The sequence below is a fragment of the Pipistrellus kuhlii genome, unplaced genomic scaffold, assembly GCF_014108245.1.
Source record: "Pipistrellus kuhlii isolate mPipKuh1 unplaced genomic scaffold, mPipKuh1.p scaffold_m20_p_1, whole genome shotgun sequence".
NCBI classification, from domain to species: Eukaryota; Metazoa; Chordata; class Mammalia; order Chiroptera; family Vespertilionidae; genus Pipistrellus; species Pipistrellus kuhlii.
Window position 1 is genome coordinate 197,160,816 of NW_023425404.1, and position 23,596 is coordinate 197,184,411.

The 23,596-nt window shown below is 58.7% G+C and overlaps 2 protein-coding genes across 10 annotated transcripts in view; one reads left to right on the forward strand and one right to left on the reverse strand.

The window, feature by feature from the left end:
• The window catches only part of LOC118709086 (TBC1 domain family member 14), a 136,821-nt gene extending 120,973 nt beyond the window's left edge, over nt 1-15,848 (forward strand). For all 9 annotated transcript variants that reach the window (XM_036420912.2, XM_036420954.2, XM_036420964.2 and 6 more), the window contains 10 exons: nt 273-355; nt 1,309-1,426; nt 2,993-3,099; nt 3,859-3,939; nt 4,902-4,996; nt 5,920-5,991; nt 6,776-6,904; nt 9,415-9,524; nt 11,972-12,230; nt 14,451-15,848. In XM_036420912.2, coding sequence (XP_036276805.1) covers nt 273-355; nt 1,309-1,426; nt 2,993-3,099; nt 3,859-3,939; nt 4,902-4,996; nt 5,920-5,991; nt 6,776-6,904; nt 9,415-9,524; nt 11,972-12,230; nt 14,451-14,516 — 1,120 coding nt within the window. In that variant the 3' untranslated portion in view covers nt 14,517-15,848. The remainder of the gene's footprint in view (nt 1-272; nt 356-1,308; nt 1,427-2,992; nt 3,100-3,858; nt 3,940-4,901; nt 4,997-5,919; nt 5,992-6,775; nt 6,905-9,414; nt 9,525-11,971; nt 12,231-14,450) is intronic.
• Nucleotides 15,849-20,712: 4,864 nt separating this feature from the next.
• Nucleotides 20,713-23,562, reverse strand: CCDC96 (coiled-coil domain containing 96). Its single transcript, XM_036421033.2, has one exon. The coding sequence runs from the start codon at nt 23,231-23,233 to the stop codon at nt 21,581-21,583; it is 1,653 nt and encodes a 550-aa protein (XP_036276926.1). The 5' UTR covers nt 23,234-23,562; the 3' UTR covers nt 20,713-21,580.
• Nucleotides 23,563-23,596: the final 34 nt, after the last annotated feature.

Here is a 23,596-nt window from a genome sequence, read left to right on the forward strand (position 1 = left end):
TAACGTGTTTAGTTTTGTTTTTTGAGCTTTTTTTAAATTTTATTTTTAACTAGTAATGCTTCAAGTTTTGTTTCTCAAAGAATTCCATTTGATACCAGAGGCCTGATGCACGAAATTCGTGCAAGGGGCTCGGCCCTCGTGGCCCCGGCTGCCTTACCGGTCTTTCCGGAAGGTCATTCCAGAAGGTGGTTTTGCTGTCCGGTCTAATTAGCACATTAGCTCTTTATCATATAGGATTCATAATGGTGTAAAATCATTTACTTTCTATCAAGAAATCTGCCAGCGAAGCCCGCTGAAGAAGCCCAGAAGCACAGGCAGCAGTATGAAGAAATGGTGGTCCAGGCCAAGAAGCGAGGTAAGTGAGGGGCTCCGTGTGTTCGGGCGCGTGAGGCAGCCCAGGGCTCTGTGTCTGGATAGTTCCTGCTTCCTGTCTGGGCCCCTTGAACCTGAACTGTGGTGAAGGCTTTAGCATTTTGAAATTTATAATTTTCCACAAAAGTGCGTGCTTCGACTCATGTCATTCCTGCTAGCTTTGCTCAGGGTGTCCGCACTTTGAGTTTACACCAGGAGTGAGGCTGACTAGGGTGAGAGTATGGACTGGGGAAAGCCTCGCCAGCAGTGAGGGCCACAGCTCGCTCTCTCTGGGCTCGGTTTCCTTTGCATTTATTTTAAATATATTTGTATTGATTTCAGAGAGGAAGGAAGCAGGGGGGCGGGGAGAGAGAGAGAGGGAGGGAGGGAGGGAGAGAGAGAGAGAGAGAAAGAGAAATATCAGTGATGACAGAGAATCATCGATAGGCTGCCTTTTGTATGCCCCCCAGTCTGGATCGAGCCTACAACCCAGGCATGAGCCCTGACCGGGAATCGAACCCTGACCTCCTGGCTCAACCACGGAGCCATGCTGGCCGGGCGAGTTTCCTGTTTTACAAGATGGGATAGGATTTGGTAAAATGCCTTGCAACATCCTAGGACTCCAGGATGTTTTAAAAAATATATGTGATTACCATAATGTGGTCAATACACACAACAGGATATTGCTTCTGGGATGTGCTTCAACACGGGTGAGCCTTGAGGATTCATGCTTAGTGGAATAAGCCAGTCAGGAAGACAACACTGCGATTCCACTTCTGTGGGATCCTCAGTGAAGGCAGAACCATGGCTTCTGAGCTGCCCACGGAGGGAAAGGGTGGGTCGCACGGCCTCCGTCAGTGCCTTTCTGGGGTCTTTGCTGCGCGACTGAGCAAAGTTACCGCCTGAGGTGGTGGCTGCCAGTTAGCGGAGCTGTTCCTCTCTCCGTTGTGATCCCAGAGCTGAAGGAAGCGCAGCGGAGGAAGAAGCAGCTGGAAGAAAGATGCCGGCAGGAAGAGAGCATCGGGAATGCTGTCCTGACGTGGAACAATGAGATTTTGCCTAACTGGGAAACCATGTAAGCGGGGACGGGGCGCCGAGAGCTGTCTCGTTTCCGTCTGAGGCCTAGGGAGGGCGGCCCTCCTGTCGGTCAGAGCACATCTCCCTTCCCTGCCGAGCTCAGGCCTGTTGTCCTTCCTCTGATCCGGTGACAGTCCCCCTGTCCTCCTTCCAAAGGGACCAGCAGCCAGAGGGGCCTCTAAGGCCCAGGTCTGGGTCATTTCCCACCTGAGATTCGGTGACACTGACCTCTGTTTCTCGGTAGGCCACCTTGGACCGCTCCTGCCCTGGGGTGGAGCTCTCACCCGGGAGCCTCCGGGCCTCTGCGGGTCCCTGCCCTCTGCCTAGCCTGCTCTTGCCTGTGGCTCCCTCCAGCTCGCTGTTGTACGCGGCGCAGTCCTCCGGGGAAAGCCCTCCCTGGCCAGGGGCTGGAGGAGACGCCCTGGATGCACTGCATCACCCTCTGTCTGAGGGTGGGACGGGCTCTTCTCTGATGACAGCCCCGTGGCAGCCTGGCAGCTGTCATCTTCAGTCTGTGGGGCAGCTGCGGGCATTTCCTCTGTGGTGCAGGGTGGGGAGGGCCACCCCCCATCACTGGGCGCTGCAGGAAGCGTGGGTTCCAGTTCCTCTTCTCCTGTCGCTTTCAGCCTGCGCCCTGTGTCGGGATGGGGGGGACTCCCTCCCGAGAGTCACTGTCTCATTAGGGCCAGACGGCAGTGCAGATGTCCCCTAGGAAAACAAGCTTTCCCAGAGCCTGCTTTTCCCGGGGCCCTTTACGAGGCTGGGCAGTCAGGAAACACTTTTTTATCAAATGGGACCCTGGAGCTGTCTCCCTCGGTGGCCGAGGGCCCTCCCTGGTCCACCCCTCACTGACGGTGTGTGATGTGGTCCAGAGGCCCGCACTCGGCACTGCCTGGGACGCAGCCGCCAGGGGCCAGGCATGGCCGGTGTCACTGTGCATTGTCCGCTAATCTCCTCGGCAGCCCTTCCCGGGCTTTCCTCCTGCGGTGCTGGAGGGAAGGCATTGGCTCGGGGTTGCACAGGGAAGCGTGGGATTGGGGTGCAGACCTGTCCTGCAGCCGTGGCCCGTGCTCTCCAGAGGGGGTGGGGGGGGGCTGCGTTGAGGAGCACCAGGGCAGTCTGCACTTGTCCCACAGCCTCCAGACTAGCCCTGCTGCGGTGCTGAGCAGTGAGAGCTGCTGAGTTAGCGGAGTGCTCTGCCATTGGAGCTTGGCAGCTGCCCCGTGTGCCACCTCCCTGCACCTGCAGCTCCGCAGCAGTCCTGCCCCCTCCCCCCCACCGGCCCTCCTCCCTCCCCGCCTCCCGCCCAGCTATTAGCCGTCCCTGCACATTCAGCTCAGGAGAGTGCCGAGCCCTCTGGTTGGTGCTGCTGCTCCCCGCGTGCAGTGCCCTGGGCGTACCGGCTCGGCATTGCCCAGCGGAGAGCCGCACTGGCCTCTGTGGTCACCGGACCTGAGCCCCTGAGGCAGGGCTGTGACTACCTGTGTGTGCCCTGTCCTGTGGTTTGGGGGAGGCACACGGGGCAGATGTTTCTTCACATAAACTGGTCTTCCTCTCTGTGCAGGTGGTGCTCTCGAAAGGTCCGGGACCTGTGGTGGCAGGGGATCCCTCCCAGCGTGCGGGGCAAAGTCTGGAGCTTAGCCATTGGCAACGAGTTAAACATCACCCACGGTGAGTGCCCGCACTTGCAGGCCCCCCCGCAGGTCCTGTGGCTCCTCCTGTCCCTCTGCCCTGCTGTCAGGAGAAAGGACGCCATTGCCGGGGCCGGGAGAGGCCAGTGACTGTCCTCCAGGAGGCTCCAGCACCTCTGAGGCCGGCCTGCTCACAGCGTGCGGCGGGACACGTGGTTTCGCCCTGCGTGGTGCGGGTGCCTCTGGGTACTGCTGGTTTGGTGGCATTTCCCCCCGGCAGCTGATGTGTAAGCACCTCTAGAGAGACAACATGCTGCACCCCACGGGGTGCTTGAGGCGCTAGTGGCATCAGAGCAGAGGGGAGACCGGGCTCGCCTTTGAGTTTAGGGTGGATTGGTTTGTGTCTGCTCTGTGCACCGGGGTCCTGTGACAGTGTTCTTCCCTTGGGAGGCGTCATCCGCCCGAGTTGCAGCCTGAGTAACGCCAGCGGGTGTGTGTGTGTGTGTGTGTGTGTGTGTGTCACTGGCGTCGGTTGGAGGTGACCTCCTCAAAGCTCCTTCTTTGGCTAATCCGTACCTGCCACATGGACCGTCTTACGCCCAAGAGCTCACAGGTGGTACAAGTGACGGACCCGCAAACCAGACAGCCGTGCCTCAGTGGTCTGTCTGTGTACGTGGTGGCCGGTGCCTTTAACAGTAGAAGACTTCAGAGTGTAGTTGACCTTGAGGCCGTGGTGTGTCCCTGGCGTTCTGAGGAGCTGTGCGTGTGTGCCCACGCTCACCCGAGGCCTCTCTCGCAGAGCTCTTCCACATCTGCCTCGCCCGAGCCAAGGAGAGGTGGCGGTGCTTCAGCGCGGGCGGCCCCGACGCAGACAGTGAAGGTACGTGGGGCCAGGCAGGTGGCGGCTGGTCAGCGGGCACTGCTCCGCCCGATAGGGAGGTCGCTTCTCTGAGGGGGTGTAGTACGGACTTACCAACAGCTGCCTGGAAAAGGGCGGAGTTGTGTTTAAATCCTCACGGTTTCCTTGATTTTGAGAGAGAGAGAGAGAGAGAGAGAGAGAGAGAGAGAGAGAGAGAGAGAGAGAGATTGGTTACTTCCCATACACGCCCCGACGGGGATTGAACCCGAAACTTTTTGGTGTGTGAATAATGCCCCAACCGCCGGAGCCAGAGGCCGGGGCTGGAAAAGGGGTTTTTCAGCGCGAACAAGGTGCAGAGGAAGTTCTCATTAGAAAGAAAGCGGTCCGTCCAGAGAGGAGTTTGTGTCTGACACGCAGCGGTAACCCGGCTGCCCTCGCTCCCACTCCCGAGGCGGCAGAGCCCGGACCCGGGCAGCGTGGGAGCTGCTTGAAGACGGAGCTGCGTGCTCGCTGGTCACACTTAGCATCTCCCCACACAGAGTGACGCTCCTGTCATTCTGGGGTATCTTACTGACCTTTTATACTATTTAGGTGCTACTAAAATAAAATAAAAGGAACATCAGTTAGAAATGGCACACGAGTGTCGCCACGGCCACGGCCACGCCCGTGGCTCCTGCGCTGTGCAGGCCGTGCTAGGTCAGACCGCGATTCCCAGTGCCCTCTGCGCCTGGTGGGTTTGTTCTTGTCTCTCCCCGGGTTGCTGACGGAAGGCGGTGTCACATGAGGCTCATCCCAGACTCCGGAAGACACCGTGGCGTCTGGCGTTAGCCGGTGCTGTTGGTGTTTGCTCCACCCGGGCAGCCGGGCTGTGGCCAGGCCTCGGGACGCCTGAAGCATGTTCCCCTGTCCCTCCTGTAAGCCTCAGAGCCCGAGGCCCCGCACGCTGCCCCCAAGAGGGGTCGTGACTCTGGGTCTTTCGGTAGATGCCGGGTTCTCAGCGGCCGACAGAGAAGCCAGCCTGGAGCTGATCAAACTGGACATTTCTAGAACATTCCCTAACCTCTGCATTTTCCAGCAGGTAGGTAGTGGTGATTTGTTGCTTTCAAGCATAGTTGTCTGAAATTCACAGATGCCATCTGCACATTGTAATCAAGTTGAGAAGTACGTGGGTTTTGGGTGGAGGGGCCGCCAGAGAGGGATAGCAGGGGGAGGGTGGGTCTCATGTCAATACAGGCATCCCCCGCCCCTCCACCTCCGGCCAGTCCCCTCACGACCTCCAGACTAGCCCTGCCCGCAATCTGACTCTCTCAGGCCCATGCTTCTACACAGACTCACAGCGCCAGGACGCCAGGCAGGTTTCAGTTAGAACGAGTCAGTCAGGGACCGCCACCTGGAATGCTGCAGAGACGTGAACCTGTGACCCCCGGCTTGCAGACATGCGGTGGCCCAGGCACGCTGGCGGTGCAGAGGAGGAGAAAAGCCGCACGCCTGATGCCGAGGAGTCCCAGGAATGCATGGAGAGCTGGGGGGTGTTTGGGTTAGAATGGAGGCTGTTAGGACTTAGGATGAAGAGTCCCACAGGCCGCAGCGCGGATCAGGAAGCGTGGAAGAAACGGAGGCCGTGATGGGCGGGGAGGGGGCAGGATGCACGGCACGGCTGCAGCCGGCGGGACAGCAGTCACCGCCCTGCCTGGCTGACCCCTGGCGCCTGGTTCTCTGGAACTCAGAAGGGGCTGAGTATACAGCAGGAGCCAAGGGAGGGGTCTTTTTCTGGCGCGGTGCTCAGGCCTGACCCACCAGCTTTCTCCGAGCAGCTTGGTAGACGAATTGGCTGCAGGTTCGCTTCTAACAGGTTTGGTAGCTCATTTGTGAAGCTCCGTGATTCCCGCAGAGCTGCTGGCCTGGGCGTGGCCACGGCTCCCTCTGCGCCGGGGGCGAGGCGCCGAGGCTGTCCGGGGCACTAACAGACCGCATGTGTCCTTGGTATGTTGATCCTTCCAGGGCGGCCCGTATCATGACATGCTGCACAGCGTTTTGGGCGCTTATACTTGTTACCGACCGGATGTGGGCTATGTAAGTGAACTTTCAATATTTTATCGCGTCTCACATTTTAAAAAGAAAGTCAGAATAATGCCAGTAGTGCGGGACATCTTAGCTGCAGAGGGCGAGCCGAAGGCCCTCACTTCTGCTGGGCATGGAAAGTCTCACGGCAGCGAGCTGCCTGCTTCTCCTAAAGTAGGGGTGTCGCACTCAATCAGAGAAGGGGCCAAAATCTAAAATCCAGCCTAAATCGCGGGCCGAATGGTTTACTGAACAGTCATAAACTGTCATTGTGATGGAAACGCAGCGGAGTGCAGTGATGACAGCGCGGTGCGGGCCACATTGCAAGGCCTGGCGGGACGGATTTGGCCCGCGGGCCTTGTGTTTGACACATGTGTCCTAAAGGAACCGCAGACACGGCTGCCCTGTGGCTGCGTCACATTGAAATTGGGTTTGAGTTTCGTTTTCCGCATGCAGCTTTCTCAGCACTAAGTGAAGACAAGCCTTAGCAGTAACCATTTTACTGTGCTGCAGTGTGTGCGGCTTCGCCGAGGCCGGTGCATGGTGCCAGGTGTAGCACGTGATGATAGACGCACATCTCTCCGCACAAGGCGGCTGAGTCTGGGGTGTCCCAGGTGGTGTTCCCCCGGCCGTGGGGGCAGGGTGGGAGCAGACAGGTGGCTGATGTGGCCGCGCAGGCTTCCTGGTGAGAGAGATCCGATGGGATGGAGGCTGTCACTCAGCTCTGGGGGAGGCCGTGGGAGGGGGAGAGCCGTCTCTGTGCAGGCCTTGGCGTTTAATCCCCTCCTCCCCGCAGGTGCAGGGCATGTCCTTCATAGCCGCAGTGCTGATCCTGAACTTGGACACTGCAGATGCCTTCATCGCGTTTTCCAATCTTTTGAATAAACCTTGTCAAATGGCGTTTTTCCGAGTGGACCATGGCCTTGTGAGTATCCTCCGTGTGCCCAGCAAGCACCGCTCAGTCAGCCCTCTTTTCAGTGGAAAAGAACCCCCCCCCCCCACGAGAAGGAGTCGGAGAAAGCTCTGTAGAGTGGGAGGTACTTGGGGTGTTGTATTGATTTTAAAAACACATGCTAACAGCCATAGGTATGACTCTCAAGACAGCTTTTCAGAAAGCGTTTCTGAAAATACATTCTCTGCACCGGGAGGGGCAGCCTCTGCACAGACATGCCCACTTTGTGGCGGTCTCCTCGTGGGATCTGCGCCTGCACGTGGCCGAGCTGAGCCCTCTTGCTGCTCCGTGACGTCGCGCGCTCCAAGGCTCACAGACAGGAGGGCGTGTAAGGCGCTCCTGTGTGGACGGAGGCAGCAGTGCGTCAGGGGCTCAGGCGCGGCTGGCAGTGCAGGTCATGGACTGAGCTGAATCCGTGCCACGCAGTATGCACACAGACGGCTGCGGGGCCTCCGAGGCTCCGGGTCCTCTGCGTGGCCTGATGGGGAGGGGATGGCACCCGCCTGACAGGGTGTTAGTGTGTTATGTTAGTGTGGCACTGACGGGCTGGTAGTTACCACCAGTGCTGCCAGACACTGACCTGGGAGGTTAGGTCAGCCAGCCGTAGTCCCTCTTAATCGTACAGCCTCCTGAGAAGTTCCTGTCCAAGACCGGGCAGCTGGTCTTTATTTTAAATAAAGAAAAAGTATTTAAAAACTGTTGCTACGTGGGTGGCTGTTAGGGGCGGCATAAATTGGCAGAACTCCTCTGGAAGAAACTTGGTATTAAGTATCAGTAGCGATAAATGGTGTTGGCGTGTAATTCTGCTTGTAAGAATCTAAGGAAGTCCATCGGGGACCAAGCATTAAGCCCAGAGATGATTGTCACACAGTATTTATTAGTATTTAATAATAACTTAAAATTACATTTCGGTGTGGAAGTTGGAGGTCTTTAAAAATGGGGTTTGGGGATACAGTGAGGTTCACTACAACCCGGTGAGAGATCCAGTGCGGTAGCAGTGTTTGCCCAGAGTCGTGCTCTCAAGCAGTGTTTAGGATGAAGGGTTACTTTTCCAAAAGCACATCGAGTGGAGCCTCTGCCTGGCGGCTCCCGTGTGTGCACACGGATGTGAGGGACCACCGTTCACAGAGATGTGGGATCCTGGTGGTTTCTGCTCCGAGGCTTCCCCCCGCAGCACTGAGGTCCGCTTTCCGTGGGGAAGAGCTTCTGTACAGTAAAATGATTACATTGCAATAGCTCCTAATTTTGAAGATAAGACCCCAGTTTTCTCTTTGGCAACATCTGATAAAAACTGCGGAAGAATTTTAGCCTATGACTAAGGGAGAACAGAGAAGCGTGATGCTGGCCGGACCCTCATTTGCAGCAGGACCTCCCAGTAGCAGCTGTGACCTTGGGGCTGGGCGCGGCGGTGGGCTGTCCTGGGCATGGAACGGCATCTCTGGCCTCTGGCCGCCAAGTGCCAGCAGCACCTCCGCCTGGCTCTAACAACCAGAAGTGTTCTCCAGCAGAGCCGGGTGTCCGGGAGGAGAGGACCCCGTGGGGGACTCTGGTTTACAGTACACTCACTCATGAAGGCGAGCAGGCAGCATCCGAAAGCCACCTGCCCACAGGCCTCCTGTGGCACACGGAGCAGCCTGCCCGCCTCTCCGCTGGTGCCACTCCCACGCGGCTCCCTGCGCACTGCGTCCCACAGGGCCTGCAGGCAGCCGAGAGCCGGTGCTGGTGCAGGGCAGGCTGTGCCCGCTGCTCCTCCCCGAGGGTCTCCTCCCTCACTGCTTGCCGGAGCCGGAGCGGTGCTGCCGGGCCTGGGATCTGTCGCCTTCCCTGGCGACGCTGAGGGCTGGGAGCACCGCACGCCTGTGTCAGATCACTCAGCCACGGAGTCCCTCCCGGTCTGGAGGAGTGAGCCCTACAGGCTCCGCCCTGGCAGAGGGACAGACACGGGTCGGTCCTGGCCACACACTCACGCGCCATTTCTCTGCACACGGGAGGAGGGGTAGGGTGTAGCTCGTGGTGTTACGTGAAGATGCGCAGAGGGCTCACAGGCGAACTCAGATCTCGGTTCCGTTCCCGACACCACGGCTAGCGGCATCTCTGCCGGGCAGGATGGGCTTTCTGCTCTCCCGGGCCTGCAGGGCACACTGCTCTGCCGGCGGCTGTGCAGGGTGCTGTGTCGGAGACAGCGGGCACGCCTTCGTTAGAGGCTGCGTCAGTGCTGAGAGTCACTCCCAGCATCGGCGCCCGGCGGGTAGACTTGCCGGACGCAGGGGTCGCAGCAGTGCCCGTGGCGGTAGGGCAGGCGCGGTGGGACAGGACGCGCTGCTAGGATGGCCTGTGTGCTCTGCGCCTTCACCCGCCAGGCCCTGTCCCTGGCAGTTCACCCGAGGTTGGGTTCTAATGGTGGAAGCACGATGGCTTGTTTTGCAGGTTGGGAACGTGTGCTGATAACCAGTTTACTGGTGCATTTCACATTGTCTCCCCAGATGTTGACTTATTTTGCTGCATTTGAGGTATTCTTTGAAGAAAACTTGCCGAAATTATTTACTCATTTCAAGAAAAACAGCTTAACTCCAGACATCTACCTAATTGATTGGTGAGTGTGCATTTTCGTGTTCACCCCTCCCACCCCATGCTCCACTGTCCTCACGGGCACTCCCTCAGGCTCGGCTGCCCACGCCACTGCCTGGTCCCCAGCTCCAGCCCAGGCATCCACCGGCTCCATCGCTCGCTCTTGTTTCTGTCTGTGACCCTGCCTGGTCCCTCTGAGCTCCTGCAGAGAAAAGTGGTGTCTGGGACCTGTTTGCTTTCAAAGCGCCATTTACCCATCATTAAGCGCGACGCCACTGAGCGCCAGGTCTGCTGCGCCAGGTGCTGGGACCTGGACAGCGGTGGTGAGCCGGGCAGGCGGTGCCTGTCAGAGCCTTGCCTAGAGGGAGACATGCCCGTGAGGGGCTGTGCTGCACACGAAGTGTGTCTCTGGAGCGGGGAGGACAGCGGTCTGGACCCAGGCTTCAGGGTCAGAGTGCACGGGGCAGCCAACATGAGCCCCAGCCGAGGCCTGGTAGGAGCCTGGTGGTCCAGAGCCAGCAGGGCTCCAGCAGGTGCCTGGTGACGCTGGGGCCTATCTATGCAATACATGGAGATCCTGTACACGCATATCCACGGCCCTGGGCACCCTGAGAGGTGAGAGGTCGGAAGCCAGCTCCCAGTGTGTGGGAGCCATGCAGAGGCGCTTGGGCAGCATTGCAGGGGCCAAGGGCATGTGGAAGGCTTCTGATTGGGCGAAGACGAAGGCGGGCCACCTCCAGCAGGGGCGTTAGGTTATGTGGGAGGTGGGGAGGCCTGGAGGCGGAGGCTGATGAAGGACAAAGACCTGGGTTTGAGCTGAGGCTGCAAAGTGGGCGGGGAGTGGGGAGTGAGGACTGTGCCCGAGTGTTTTGCGGGAATGCAAGAGATGGCCAAGTACTGACGCCTGCTCCCCGGGCCAGCGCTGAGCGGCTCACAGTGCCACCAGCTGAGATCAGAGCCCTGAGGCCTGGCTTGCTTCACAGAGGAGACGTGGAGGCTCAGGCCCTGGGTCTGGCTGCATTTTCCGTGGGAAAGCCCCTGCAGGGCCTGTCCTGGCCTCCCCGCACCACGGTGGCCTCCTCTGGAAGCCCTCTGCTGGTTCCCCGTCCTGGAGAGTCCTGTCTCAGCTTCTCCGTGTGCTCTCCCCTTCTGCTCCGGCTTCTCCCTGCGGTTCCTGGCTCTTCCTGGGATTTGCTAGGTCTGCTCCTGCCTCAGAGCTCGGGAACCTGGATGCTTTCCAGACCCTTCTCTTGGCTCCTGGCTTCCTCTCCAGGGCTTTATACAAATGTCACTTGTCAGCGACGCGTTCTTCCCTGACCATCCTGTGAGCAGGTGTGTGTGCACGCTCTCACACACATACATCGGACTGGCCGTCCCTGCCTGCCCCTGCTTGCAGTTAAACCCACACCCCCTCCAGCGGGGCGGGAACTGTGTGTGCTCCGTGCTGCCCTGCACCCTCACCGCCAACGCACAGTGCCTGGCGCCGGTGGCCGCCTCCGGGAGGCTCAGAGCTCGGCGTTAGCTCGCTGACAGCGGTACCACCTGGGTGAGGCCCAAGCAGGGCGCAGGCTGCCCACAGCTTTCTTGATCGTTTGCATGTTGGCTTTATTCTGTAAAGTTCAGAACGTCCAAGTTGTCAGTGGAGGCCACATGCATCTGAACTCAGGAATGTGCTGTTGAAGAGATTTCTTCTGCTGTCACTCTCTCCCTCCTCTACCGCTGCTCTGTGTTCTGATCACTTTTCACTCCAGGCTGCTTTTAAGACGTGAGGGCTTGACCTCCGTGAGAGGGCGGGGAGGAAGAAGTAGGACTGTGGATTGGGTCAGTTCATTTCATTTTCAAAAAACAAGCACGTGCTCCCGGTGGCCGTGAGAGCGCTCCCCAGATAGACCGGGAAAAGGGCCGCCGGGCCCTCAGCGCCGTCGGTGCGCGGCTGACGCCCGGCCCGCCGAGCCGCCCCTGCCAGGCGTGGTGCTCACGGTTCTGTAAGGAAAGGCATCCTCGTATTTCATCTCTTCGCCTGGGGGTTTGCATCGTTAAGATGAGGATTTGTAATCTGCAGTCAAATTTCTTTGGAAAAAGTTCCTTTGTTCCTTTGCTGACCCCTGCTGGGAGGAAAGCAGCCAGTCCTCTTCCCGTCCGCGTGGACGGGGGCTGGTGCGTGTCTGGGAGCTGTTCTCATCCCCACACCAGACTCTGTCTGCCTCAGTGACCTTCCCTGCGCCTGCCAGCGGCGTGGCTCACCGTAGTGCTGGGTAATACATATTGGTTGCATGTGGAGGTGACAGTAGCCGTGATGAGGAATTGTGCTGTGTTTGAGATCCCGTGTGCAATGCTGTTTCCCACTGGCGCTCGGAATAAGCCCAGGCCTCGTGCCCCTGCACCCCCCGCCCCGCGTTTGTATCTAAGGAGCAGTCAGACTGGGGAGCCTGGCTGGAGCTCAGGCCCCCTGAAGCGCTGGCCCCTCTGCAGGATCTTTACCTTGTACAGTAAGTCTCTGCCCCTCGACCTGGCCTGCCGCATCTGGGACGTGTTCTGCCGCGACGGGGAGGAGTTCCTGTTCCGCACGGCCCTGGGCATCCTGCGGCTGTTCGAGGACATCCTGACCCGGATGGACTTCATCCACGTCGCCCAGTTCCTCACCAGGCTGCCCGAGGACCTGCCCGCGGACGAGGTGTTTGCCTCCATAGCTGCAGTTCAGATGCAAAGTCGCAGCAAGAAGTGGGCTCAGGTAAGCGGGCCTTCTGGTCCTTTCCTCCTTGAGCCCCATGAGCAGAGTCGCCTGAGGAAGCAGCCCTCTCGTGGTGGGCCCTGCGCCGGAGACCGGCTCTGAGGCCCGGCTCTGCCAGGGGCCTGTCAGGTGGCCCCCCAGCCTCCACCCTTTCTGCAGGCCCTGGGAGGCCAGTGCTGGTTAGTCATCATGGTGCTCCCTGCATGGTAGACGGCATTTGTAACCCCCGCCCCCCACCCCTTTAAAAATGCCTGTGGCAGAAGCCAAGGGAACTAGCACTCCCTGCCCCTCCTCCCGAGGCTGTTCCCTGGAGGAGGTCCTGCTCCCGCTTCCCTGGTTATGTTGCTACTTCCCTTTCCCACACGTGCAGGCACGGCTGCTGATCTTCCTTCCAAGTCCCAGGGGCTTCCCTGTGGCACCCATCCATCACCCAGAGCCCATCCCCTTACACACACACAATCCTCACACACCCATACACACACCCACACATACAACCATACACACACCCCATAGATGCACACAGCCTCCACACACCCATACACACACACACAATCCCTACACACCCATACACACAACCCCACACACACCCATACACACACACACAATCCCTACACACCCATACACATAACCCCACACACACCCATACACATAACCCCACACACACCCATACACACACACACCCACACATACAACCATACACACACCCCATAGATGCACACAGCCTCCACACACCCATACACACACACAATCCCTACACACCCATACACATAACCCCACACACACCCATACACACACACAAACCCACACATACAACTATACATACACCCCATAGATGCACACAGCCTCCACACACCCATACACACACACAAAGAACCACACACACACACACACACACACAATCCCTACACACCCATACACACACCCCATACATTTACACAATGCCACACACACCCATACACACAAAGAACCACACACACACACTCACATAACCCCACAAACACCCATACACACACACCCATACACACACACACAAACCCACACATACAACCACACACACACCTCATACATACAGCCTCCACACACCCATACATACAACCCCACATACAACCATACACACACACACAGCGAATCACGCACACACACATACACATACCCCATACATACACACAGCGCCCACACACCCATACCCACACACAACCTTCCACATATATATACAACCCCTACACACCCATATACACACAACCCCACAAACACCTATATACCCCTCCATACACACACAATCCCCCATACACACACCCAGACATACACATACCCCATACATACACACAGCGCGCACACAATCACACACATACAAAGAGGGAAGGATTAAACCAGATCTAACGTTTTGCTTCTTATACTTTAGGGTCTAAGTAAAAATTACTGGTTAAAACGAGGTCAGACCCCATGGTGAGCTAGTGATAGGTTAGTTGCTGGGGGGGGGGGGGTGGGGCACATGGGGTTCCATACAGCGGCCCGGAGGGACTGTGGTCCGAGCAGGTCCTGCAGGCTATGCCGAGGGAAGACTGGTGAGCTTTACCAGCAAGTGCATGCTTATGTTTGGGGGCCGTGCTGTTTGCTCACGGTGGGGGCTTGTGTCTGCCATCAGTCCTCTGGGCCACCTTTGGGGACTCAGTGATCCTGCTTCCCTGTGGCTGTCAGTAAAACGGCAGGTGCCTGGCCTCCGCTGGGTCAGCACAGGCGCTCCCGATCCCTGGGTTTACAAGTCAGACAGGGGTGGGTGTGAGCCCATGAGCCGTGTGGCGCCGTTGTCAGATGCCATACGATGGGCGTCCCTTTCTGAGCGAGCCTGTGCGTGAGGGCTCTGCTCGGCACAGAGGGCTCAGGAGCTGTAGCTGTTGTCATTGTCCCGCCGTCACTAAGCAATCACAGCGGGACTGATATTTACAAAGTAAAGGTGTTAACTAAGCTGAGAGCAGAGAGGACGGAGCCCCGCCCCTGGGAAGTCAGGAAGGAGCGGGAAGCAGGCTTTGTGGTGGGAGCACAGGGCCGGGGAGGCCGGGAGGAGCACTGCAGCCCTGCCTGTGGCCGGTGGGCCGGTGGGAGGGCCTGGTGCAGAGATGGCAGGCGGGCCTCCGCGGCGGAGAGGTGCGGGGGCAGTGTGGAGCAGCGGGAGGCGGTCGCCGGCAGCGGGTCTGTGGTCAGTGTCTGCCTTGGTTGCAGGTGCTGACGGCGTTGCAGAGGGACAGCCGGGAGACGGAGAAAGGAAGCCCGTCGCTCAGGCACTGAGGCGAGGTGGACCGCGGCGCCGGAGCGAGCTGCCAGCGCACGTGCTGTGAGGGCGGACACTCTGGCCCCGAGAACAGGGCCTGTTCCTGTTTGCCCCTGGTACTGCAGTTGGCCTTAAAACAAACCAGACTCTTGGAGGATTAACCAAGGCTTAGCCTTAAGAAGCTCAGTGGAATGGTGACTAGTACTGACATGGCAACCACTGCACAGTGCATGGTTTAAAACAGGGCCTGGCTCTCCCGTCCCAGCAAACGTGATTAAATTGCGCTGCTTCTCTGTCACTCCGCCAGGGCGTAGTCTTTCTCAGCCGAGGTGCATGGAGGTGTTGGGAGACCTCAGGTGTTCCCGGCCATGGTCACCTCTTGTGATAAGAAAGGGGTGGCTGATTGAGTTACTGAGGTCCCCGCTCCGCACACAGGCCCAGTGTGGGAAGCCCACCTACCAAAGATGCGTGAAGGCCCGAGCTCTCGTGGACGCCCCGGACTCACCGGCCCTCGGGGTGACGTCTTACCATGTTGCCTTGACAGTGACAGCGCGAGCGAGGGCTGACGTGCTTGCGTAGGCCCACGGGAGCCCTGTGCGCCCGGAGGCCGCCCGGCCTGTAGGCAGTGGAGAGCAGTGGAGGGCAGTGGCAGGAGGAGCTCTGCACCCCGAGGCCCCAGGCAGCAGGCAACCCTGAAGCTCATGGAGACAGGAGGGACACAGGCTCCCTTCAGTCAAGGTGTCAAACTGCCCTGCTCATTGGTGTGCAGGTGCGGACAGCACAGTGTGTGTGAGTGTGTGTGTATGAGAATGTGTGAGTGTGTGTGTGTGTGTGTGTCTGTGTGTGTGAGTGTGTGTGAGAATGTGTGTGTGTATGAGAGAGTGTGTGTGTGAGTGTGTCTGTGTCTGTGAGTGTGTGTGTGAGTGTGTCTGTGTGTGTATGTGAGTGTGTGTTGAGTGTGTGTGAGAATGTGTGTGTGTGAGTATGAGTGTGTGTGTGTGTGAGTGTGTGTGTGTGTGTGTGTGTGTATGAGTGTGTGTGGGGCCCTGCTCCCTTGCTCTGTCCTTTGTCACCCGACAGCAGCGTCAGCCCTGAGTGCCTGTCTCCTCTCACACATTTGGCCTAAAGGTGGACTCTCATGAGGACCAGGAAGCGGACCACCATACTCAGTGGCCCCAAGTCCTGTCACATTTTCATGTCCTTTCTGTCAGCCTTTCCGTTCTAGCTGGTTTCCCCAAGTTCACGAGCACCTTTTCTGTTCAAGATTCTCCTTGATGAATTTTGAGAACTTTGTATTAAGGACTTTGGTTATCCAACTTCAAATAAATGACTAATTTTTGCACAGAGTAGTCCAAAGGACCGGCACCTCTCTATGGAAACAGGCTCCCAGGGGTAATCCATTGGCGTGTTGACCTCTGGGCGTGTGGACGACACCAGTAGCGTGCGGTGCGCACTGGGGCTGGCTCCGGCCCTTCTCGGCTGGACTGCCCAGCCAGGAGCACCCCGCCGGTCCTGTGTCTGATGGGAGTGCCCTCAGTGGCCGGTGTGTACCTAGGAGGCCTGGGCGGGGAAAGCTGGCTGCGCATCTTGTTAGGCTTTCTACGCCTGCCATGTCCACGCTGACACTTGCAGTGCAATAGCGGCTGCAAGCCGGGCCGCCCTCATGCCCCGTCCTGGCCCCGCTCTGCGGCCTTTCCCCGGAACGGTCCTTGTTCCCCGTCTTCCGGGCACTCCCCGGGGCGGCTGCTGAGCAGCGTGGGAGCCGCTTTCTGCCTCGCCTTTACTGCTGACTCACTGACCTCCGGGAGGAGGTCTGCCCTGTGGTCTGGGGCTCTGCCCCTCCAGACAGGGCAGCGGGGCCGACACCCGAGGCCGAATGGAGCCGCTGAGCCGCACGCACAGGTTGGCTGCTCCTTCTATGGCGCGCTTCCTGTTCCCGAGACCTGCACCTTTAACCCCATAGGGTGCTCCTTCAGCTGTGACAGGAAGTGGGCCTCAGAGAGCATCTGTGCGTTCAGGCCCAGCCCCGAACGGGTTTTGTCGGCTTGACACCTCTTTGGATAGTATTTTGCATTAGGTTTTTGGGTTGTTTTAATCCTCACCTGAGGATATTTTTTCCATTGATGCCTAGAAAGAGTGGAAGGGAGAAAGGAGGGAGGGAGAGGGAGAGAGAGAGAGAGAGAGAGAGAGAGAGAAGCACCCACATGAGGCACATTGATTTACTGCCCCCACCCCTCAGGCGCCTGACAAGGGCTGGGGAACCAAGGTACATGCCCTTGACCAAGAATTGAACCTGCAACCCCTTCAGTCCACAGGCCAACGCTCTAACCATTGAGCGCCCCGGCCAGAGCTGCATTACATTTTTAACCAAGATTCCATGTCATCAGAATACTTACAAATCTCTAGTTCGGAAGAGGTTTTTGTGACCTGCTCAGGGACCCCATGAGGTCTGGCTGCTGGCTCTGTCCCCTTCAGAGGCCAGGAAGTCTCATCCACGCCAGAACCCCTTCCACAGAGGGCTGCGCCGCTTGACTGTCCATTAAGAAAACCGGAAACAAACCTGGAGGCCCAGCCTCGGAGCCCGCCCCTCCCGCTCCCAGCCTGGCCCGGGTGCAGCCAGCGGCACAGGCCCCAGGACTCGGCTGGAGACAGGTCCCCTGTAGAGGAGCCTTCTTAACTACTCAGTGTGACTATTTCCAATAGTTTGCTGGTAGAAAACGTCTGCTAACACTTGCTACGGACCCTGTTTAAATTGCTTGTACAGTTAGCCTTTAATCTTATGTAGTAAAGTGTATCAAATCAGGCCTTTTTGAATTGTAAATACATGGTTTTATTTAATAAAAGTCATGTAAAATTGTTACTTACATTCCCTGTAGTCTGGTTTAAAATTGAAGTTCTCACCGTAAAGTATGGCAAATATTTGACTCGGAGCATTATACTGTCCCAGTATTTTAAATACCATCTCATAGGATTGCTGGGATCAAAAGGATGGTACAGTTGGGGTAATTTGGTGAAGGGGTTCGAGATTTTAGGGCGCCCCTTCCAAGCTGAAGGGGAGCCATGGACTGGCTGCCCCCCTCAAACTTGACTGCCCCAGCTGTAGCATTTCCCACGAGTCTGCCACTCACCTGCCCCACTCCTGAGCCCGCGCCCGCCCATCCGGTCCCACTTCCTCAGAAGCTGCTTGGAGCCTGTCGGCCAGGGCTGACGTCCAGGCCTCCTTCCCCCATCAGCGGGCGCCCTGGGCTAGTGTGGGCCCGGTTCCCGTCTGTGAGCGGACATCACTAATACTGCCCCTTTAAGGGGTGGCTGGAGCGATCCTCAAGGTCATCAGGCAGTGGGGATAATCCCGGGGCCACAGGGTGGTGCCTGTGGTGGATCCTGTCGAGCCAGCTGCTCAGGCTGAGAATGAGGCCCAGGAGGAAGCCCTGAGGGCTGCTCTCGCTTGTTTGCCCCGTGACTGTCCCAGGTGCTGCCACCCCGTCTGCCCCTCGCATCACCCTCAGCCTGCACTCCTGTCTGGGGATGCGCCCCCGGGCCCGCCTCCCCACCCATCCTCAGGAGACTGGGACCGTGGAGATGAAGACCAGCAGCTCCGGATGTCTTAGGCCCCACGTGGTGCCCAGACAGCCCCCCTCTGCCACCAGGGAACTGCTTCGCTCCCTGGCCACTGTTTCTCCTCTCCGCAGGCTGTGGTGAGCGATGGGCAGGGGTCACAGTTGTGGTCACATCGCTGGCTGTCTACCCTTGTTTAAGTGCTCTGTGGCCTCATTCATTCTGCACAGCTGCCCTGTCCTGTGCCATTCCAAAGGAGTGACAAGTGGTCTGCTGGGGCTCCTGCGGCCAGTGCGTGGCAGGGTGGGTTCCCACTGGTCTGGGGCTCCCAGCCCCTCTGCAGACACACCCTCCCCGGAGAGGAGAGCCCGATTGCCCCCAGGCCTGGGCTGCCCGCTCCTCCAGCGGATCTCCGACCTCCTCTGACCTCCTCTCCAACCTCCGACCTCTGCAGGTTTGGGGTGAGGCCTGGAGGCACTTGCTCCCCAGAGGCCCTCCTGTGCGGGAGGCACGGCTCTGGAGAAGCAGGCCAGACTTGCCCCAGGGTGCGGGCCTCAGGGCCTAGCAGGAGCTGTGCCGGTGGAGGCTGGGGAATGTTTTCCTAATTGAAATGGGGGAGGAGCTGCGAGTTCAAAAGCCAGCACCTGAAGTGTGGGAGCCTGCCAGCCGTGAAGGCGAGATGGAAGACGCTGACCAGGGGCGGAGAGGCGAGGCGACACCACTGTGAGCTAGAGATGGTGGTCACCAGCTGGGCCACAGGAAGGAGGTCTCCGGGGGACTGGCAGCCTTGGATGGGCAGCGTGAGGCCCCGGCCCACTCCCCACCACCGGGAACTCGGCATGGCCTCAGGTCCCAGGGGGGAGCTGCCCCGCTCCTGGTGCTCCTGTTCCTCCCTGCAGCTGCTCCGGTGGCCATGCCAAGGCCCAGCGTCCCGATGCCTGAGCCCTGGAGGCCCCCCATGGATGGAGGGGCAGAGGCCTCTGCCCAGTCTCAACAGCTCCATCCAAATAAGCCCAAGCATAAGCAGCAGTGAGCTGAAGGACAGGAACAGAATTGTGATCTCTAAGCATCCTTTTCCTTCCCTGCAACCAAGGTTAAATCGGGTACCCAACATCTTTTTTTGTTCAGTAAAAGTGGGTTTTCTAATTTTTTTCTTTCTGGCTCAATCCTTCCACACCCCTTGTCCCCCACCCTCCGAGAGCTGTCAGCCTGCTGAGTCTGTCTCTGTTTTGCTTATTCAGTTTGTTCATTAGATGCCACTTGTGAGGTCATACAGCTCCTGTCTTTCTGTCTGGCTTATTTCACTCGGCCTGGTGCTCTCCAGTCCATGCAGGCTGTTGCCAAGGGAAACATTTCATTTTTTATGGCTGAGTAGTGCTCCATTGTGATTAAAAGCTCTCCTCTAACCTATTTAGAAACAACGTTACGAAGTAACCAACAGCTTGGTCTCCTGATTAACAGTAACATTGTAACATTCGGGATAGAAGCGGAGGGGCATTGGCAACCTTGGCCCTAAAGCTCTTCCTGGCCGGTAACTGGTTACTGAGTGTCGGCCCTCAGGCCAAACTCCTTCTGAAAATCAATGGGAAAACACCCTTGGGTGAGGATTAGGAGGGAGCCCCGAAGGCTGCTCTCGCTTGTTAGTCCACGCCTGTCCTGGGAATGCGCCCCCCGGGCCCGCCTCCCCACCCATCCTCAGGAGACTGGGACCAGTGGGATGGAGGCCAGCAGCTTCGGGGCATCCATTCGGATGTCTTAGGCCCCGCGTGGTGCCCAGACAGCCCTCTCTGCCACCACTCTCAGACCTGCCTGCTGCTGAGGCCAAGGCCGATGAGGGTGTTCCCGTTCTACCTGGGTAATTGCTAACGTGGCAAAATCAGCTGGAAGCCGTACTTCCCGTGAGCCAAAGGGATGGGCGCGGACCAAGGCCCTCTGCTGGGTGAAGGCACCACGATAGTGGTGGTTGCACTAGGAAGTCTCCCAGCCACAGAACCACCCGTGGTGCTTTTCCTACGAGGCTCAAAGAACATTCTGTTTGCCAGCGTTTACTCCTGCGCACTGGCTTCGGTGAACAGGCAGAGGAAACAGAGCCGGTGGGGGAGGGGGAGGGGGAGTAGGAGGTGAGCTCTTCCGTCCGTCCCCTCTGGTTATGTCTGTGTGGCAGGATTAGTAGACATTACAACACTGTGTTCAAGATGTGGGATTAAAAAGGAGTTTTAATCCACCTTTATTGCCATCAAAGGAAAAACACTTTAAGACAAAGTTATTGCGACATCCCCCGGCCAGCAGAGTCACCGGCCTGGAGTGGGGTTCCTGCCATCTTAAAAGGTATTTAGCACCACAAAACAGGTCACCCTGTGATGCACTCAAGTTAGGGCGAAGGGAATACTTCTAATCCCAGATCCGCACAGCTCAAAATGTAACCTAAGATTACGAAGGAATAAAATGGCCCAAACCGTGTGGCTCAGTTGGCTGAGTGTCGTCCCATGAGTCTAGCGTTCACGTTCAGTTCCAGGCCGGGGCACTTGCTGTGTTACAGGCTTGATCCCGGTGAGGGGCGTGCGGGAGGCAGCCCATTGATGTTTCTCTCTCATCTATGTTTCTATCACTCTCTCCTTCCTTCCTCTCTCTGAAATCAATAAAACCGTATTTTTTTAAAAAAAAAGAATAAATAAAACCAAGCCCCTAGGTCCAAAAGCATCACCCCCACCCCTGAAAATGTTAATCACCAATCTGAACTAAGGAGCTAGGCCGATCAGCTATTTCCTGTGTTAACACCAGGAATGGGCACTTTAACATAAGACAGAGTAAAGTCACGTGCAGAGTGGGGTCCTGCTGCCTCCTGGGCAGTTGGCACTCACCACACCATACATTCTGCACCTGGCAAAACACAGCCACCGCTGTCTTCGCTGGGAAACAAGACTGCCTTTATCGGGGGAGGTCAACGCTTTCCTTGGGAGGCCCAAGAGCTGAAGACTGCCATTGAGCCGGAATCCAACTCCAGTGGTGCGCAGACTGAGTCTCCTTTCACGGAGCAATGGGACAGTGAACCCAAGCCCCTTTTCTGTTTGCCGTTTCCCGATGTTTCCTGGGTGTTTTTATTAACCCAGAAACAAGGTCAATATAAGGGAGTTAAATGAGGTTTGAACTGAAACAGACTTGGGAGTGCAGAGCTTAATAAATTCGGATGTTTAATGATCAGCACAGGAATTGGGGGCATCCTGCCCATTGGGGACCCTCCGGCCTATGGGAGGGGAGTTCTCAGCACCAGGTCGCTGACGTTATGGATCGTTCAGAGGTAAAGGCTTTGGACAGCGTTTCCTGAGGAGGGAGGCACTTCCTGCGGTGTTTGCGCCTGCTTTACTTGCCCCCACATAAAACCGACTGCTGACCCAATTTTGTGCTCGGCACTCATCTGGAAGCTGAAAAATTATTAGATAAATACAAAAATGTAGTTCCGTCCTAAATATTGCATGCCTTTTAAAGAATGGCGAAGCATGGAGAGTAAAAGCTAACAGCCGGCCGGTCAGGAGGGGAGGAAGGCCTTGGACTCCCGGATCTTCTGCCTCACGCCCCGGCAGGACAGGGTCAGCCCCTCGTGGTGGCGCTTCAGGCTCTCCAGGTGCTCCTTGAGCTCCTCCGTCCTGACCACCTTGTCCTCCATGTCCCGGAGGAGCGACTCCTTGCCCAGGAGCCCGCACTTCTGGTTCAGCTTGATGTTGTCCATGCGCAGGCTGTCCCGGGCTTGCTTCGTCTTGGTCAGGATGTCCCTCCGGAGGGCCACCTGGGCCTCCACCTCCAGAAGCTGGGCCTTTTTGCCCGCGTTCTCAATGTCCATGAAGTGCAGCTTCTCCTTCACGTGGGTGATGATCTGCACGTTGTTGTTCACCTTGCCGTGCAGTTTCAGAAGCTCCTCGTTCCGCTCCTCCAGTTTCTCGTTGAACGTCTGGTTCTCAATCTTGAGCTGCTCGAAGTCGATGAGGAGCAGGCCCTCGGTCGTGTCCTCCTGGGCCCGCATCCTGGTCTCAAAGTGCACGAGGCTCTGCTTCAGCTGCACGTTCTCCAGCCTCACGGCGCTCATCTCCTTCTCCTTCTTGTCCTCCAGCGCCTGGATCTGCTCCACCTCCAGCAGAGCGGCCTGCCGCCCGCCCCGCAGCCGGCAGCTGCCCATGGCCTGCAGCACCACCTGCTTCTTGAGCGCCTGGAACCTCCGCCACTCCCTCTCCACCCTGGAGACCTTCTCCTTGCACTGCTGCTTCAGCTGGTCCAGCTCCTGGTGGTACCAGTCCAGGTCGTCGGCCTCCTGCTTCCTGAGCTCCTCCAGCAGCGCCAGGTGGCGCAGGTAGGCTTCCTCCTTCTCGGGGGCCTCGGGCTCGGCGCCCTTCTCGGGCACCACCTCGGCGGCGTCCAGGCCCTTCTTCTTGCGCAGCGCCTCGTAGATCTTTTGCTGCAGGAACATGTTGTAGCGCTGGTAGTGGCTGCGCTCCACCGTCAGGGTGCGGTACTGCTCCAGCAGCTCGGAGCGCAGCTGCTGCTCCTGCTGCCGCTGCACCTCCTCGGTCCACTCCACGTCCTCATCCCTCACGTCCTCGTCCGGCTCCTTCTCGCCGCCTTCCAACAAGCTCTTCCTCGCGCTCCCCTCGCTCTCGGCCTCCTCCTCCGACCCCTCGCGCTCGGCCTCCGGGACGGGCGAGGCCTCCGCCAGGCTGATCACCGACGAGGCTTTCTTCTTCTCCTCCGCCGGGCTCTCCTCCTCCTCCGCGGGCGCCTCTGCCCTCTCCTCCTCGGCTCCCTCGGGCCCGCCCTCGGACACCGGCGCGGCGGGCTCCTCGGCCGGCGCCTCCCGCGCTCCGGGCACCTCCTCGGCCTCGGCCGGCGCCTCCCGCTCCTCGGGCACCTCCTCGCCCTCAGCTTCGGTGGCCGACGGCCCTTCCCTGGGCTCGGGCTCGGCGGGCTCGGCGGGCTCGGCGGGCTCGTCCGCCTCGGCCGGCTCCGGGGGCTCGGCGGGCTCGGCCAAGGTAGAGCCTCTCTCCTTAGTCTCTACGTCTGCCGGCTCCGCGGACTCGGCTGGGGACTGGGGGCCGGAGGGGATCTTGACCCCGGACGGCCGCGAGGCCATGCTGGCCACATCGTCGTGCTCCTGCCCCGAGTCCCCACTGAGCTCCGAGTGGCTTTCCATCTCTCCCCGACTCGCCGGCGCGGTGAGCCTAGCTGCCGGCTGTTAGGTTTCCAGGGGCAACCAGGGCGCTCGCGGTGGGCCCGGCGATTGGCCAGGCGTCTGACCGACGCCCCGCCCCTTCTCCCCGCCTTCCAGCAGACGAAAGCCAATGGGAGGCTGCTGTCGGGCGACCGGCGGCGTTGATTGGGAGAGGGCGTAGGCTCGCGCCGAGGAGGGCGTGGCGCGGCCCCCAGGCTCTCTTTCCGCCCGCTTCCCAGCGCCCGGGCCGGGGCGTGGCGCTGGGCGTGGCCGGCGGCCGGCGCGAGGGGCGCGCAGGCGCAGAGCGGCGGGCCGAGTCCCCGCGCGGTGGCGCGCGCGGCGCGC

Coding starts and splice junctions, on each gene's coding strand:
- CCDC96 (XM_036421033.2), bottom strand. CDS start 23,233: ATGGAAAGCCACTCGGAGCTCAGTGGGGACTCGGGGCAGGAGCACGAC.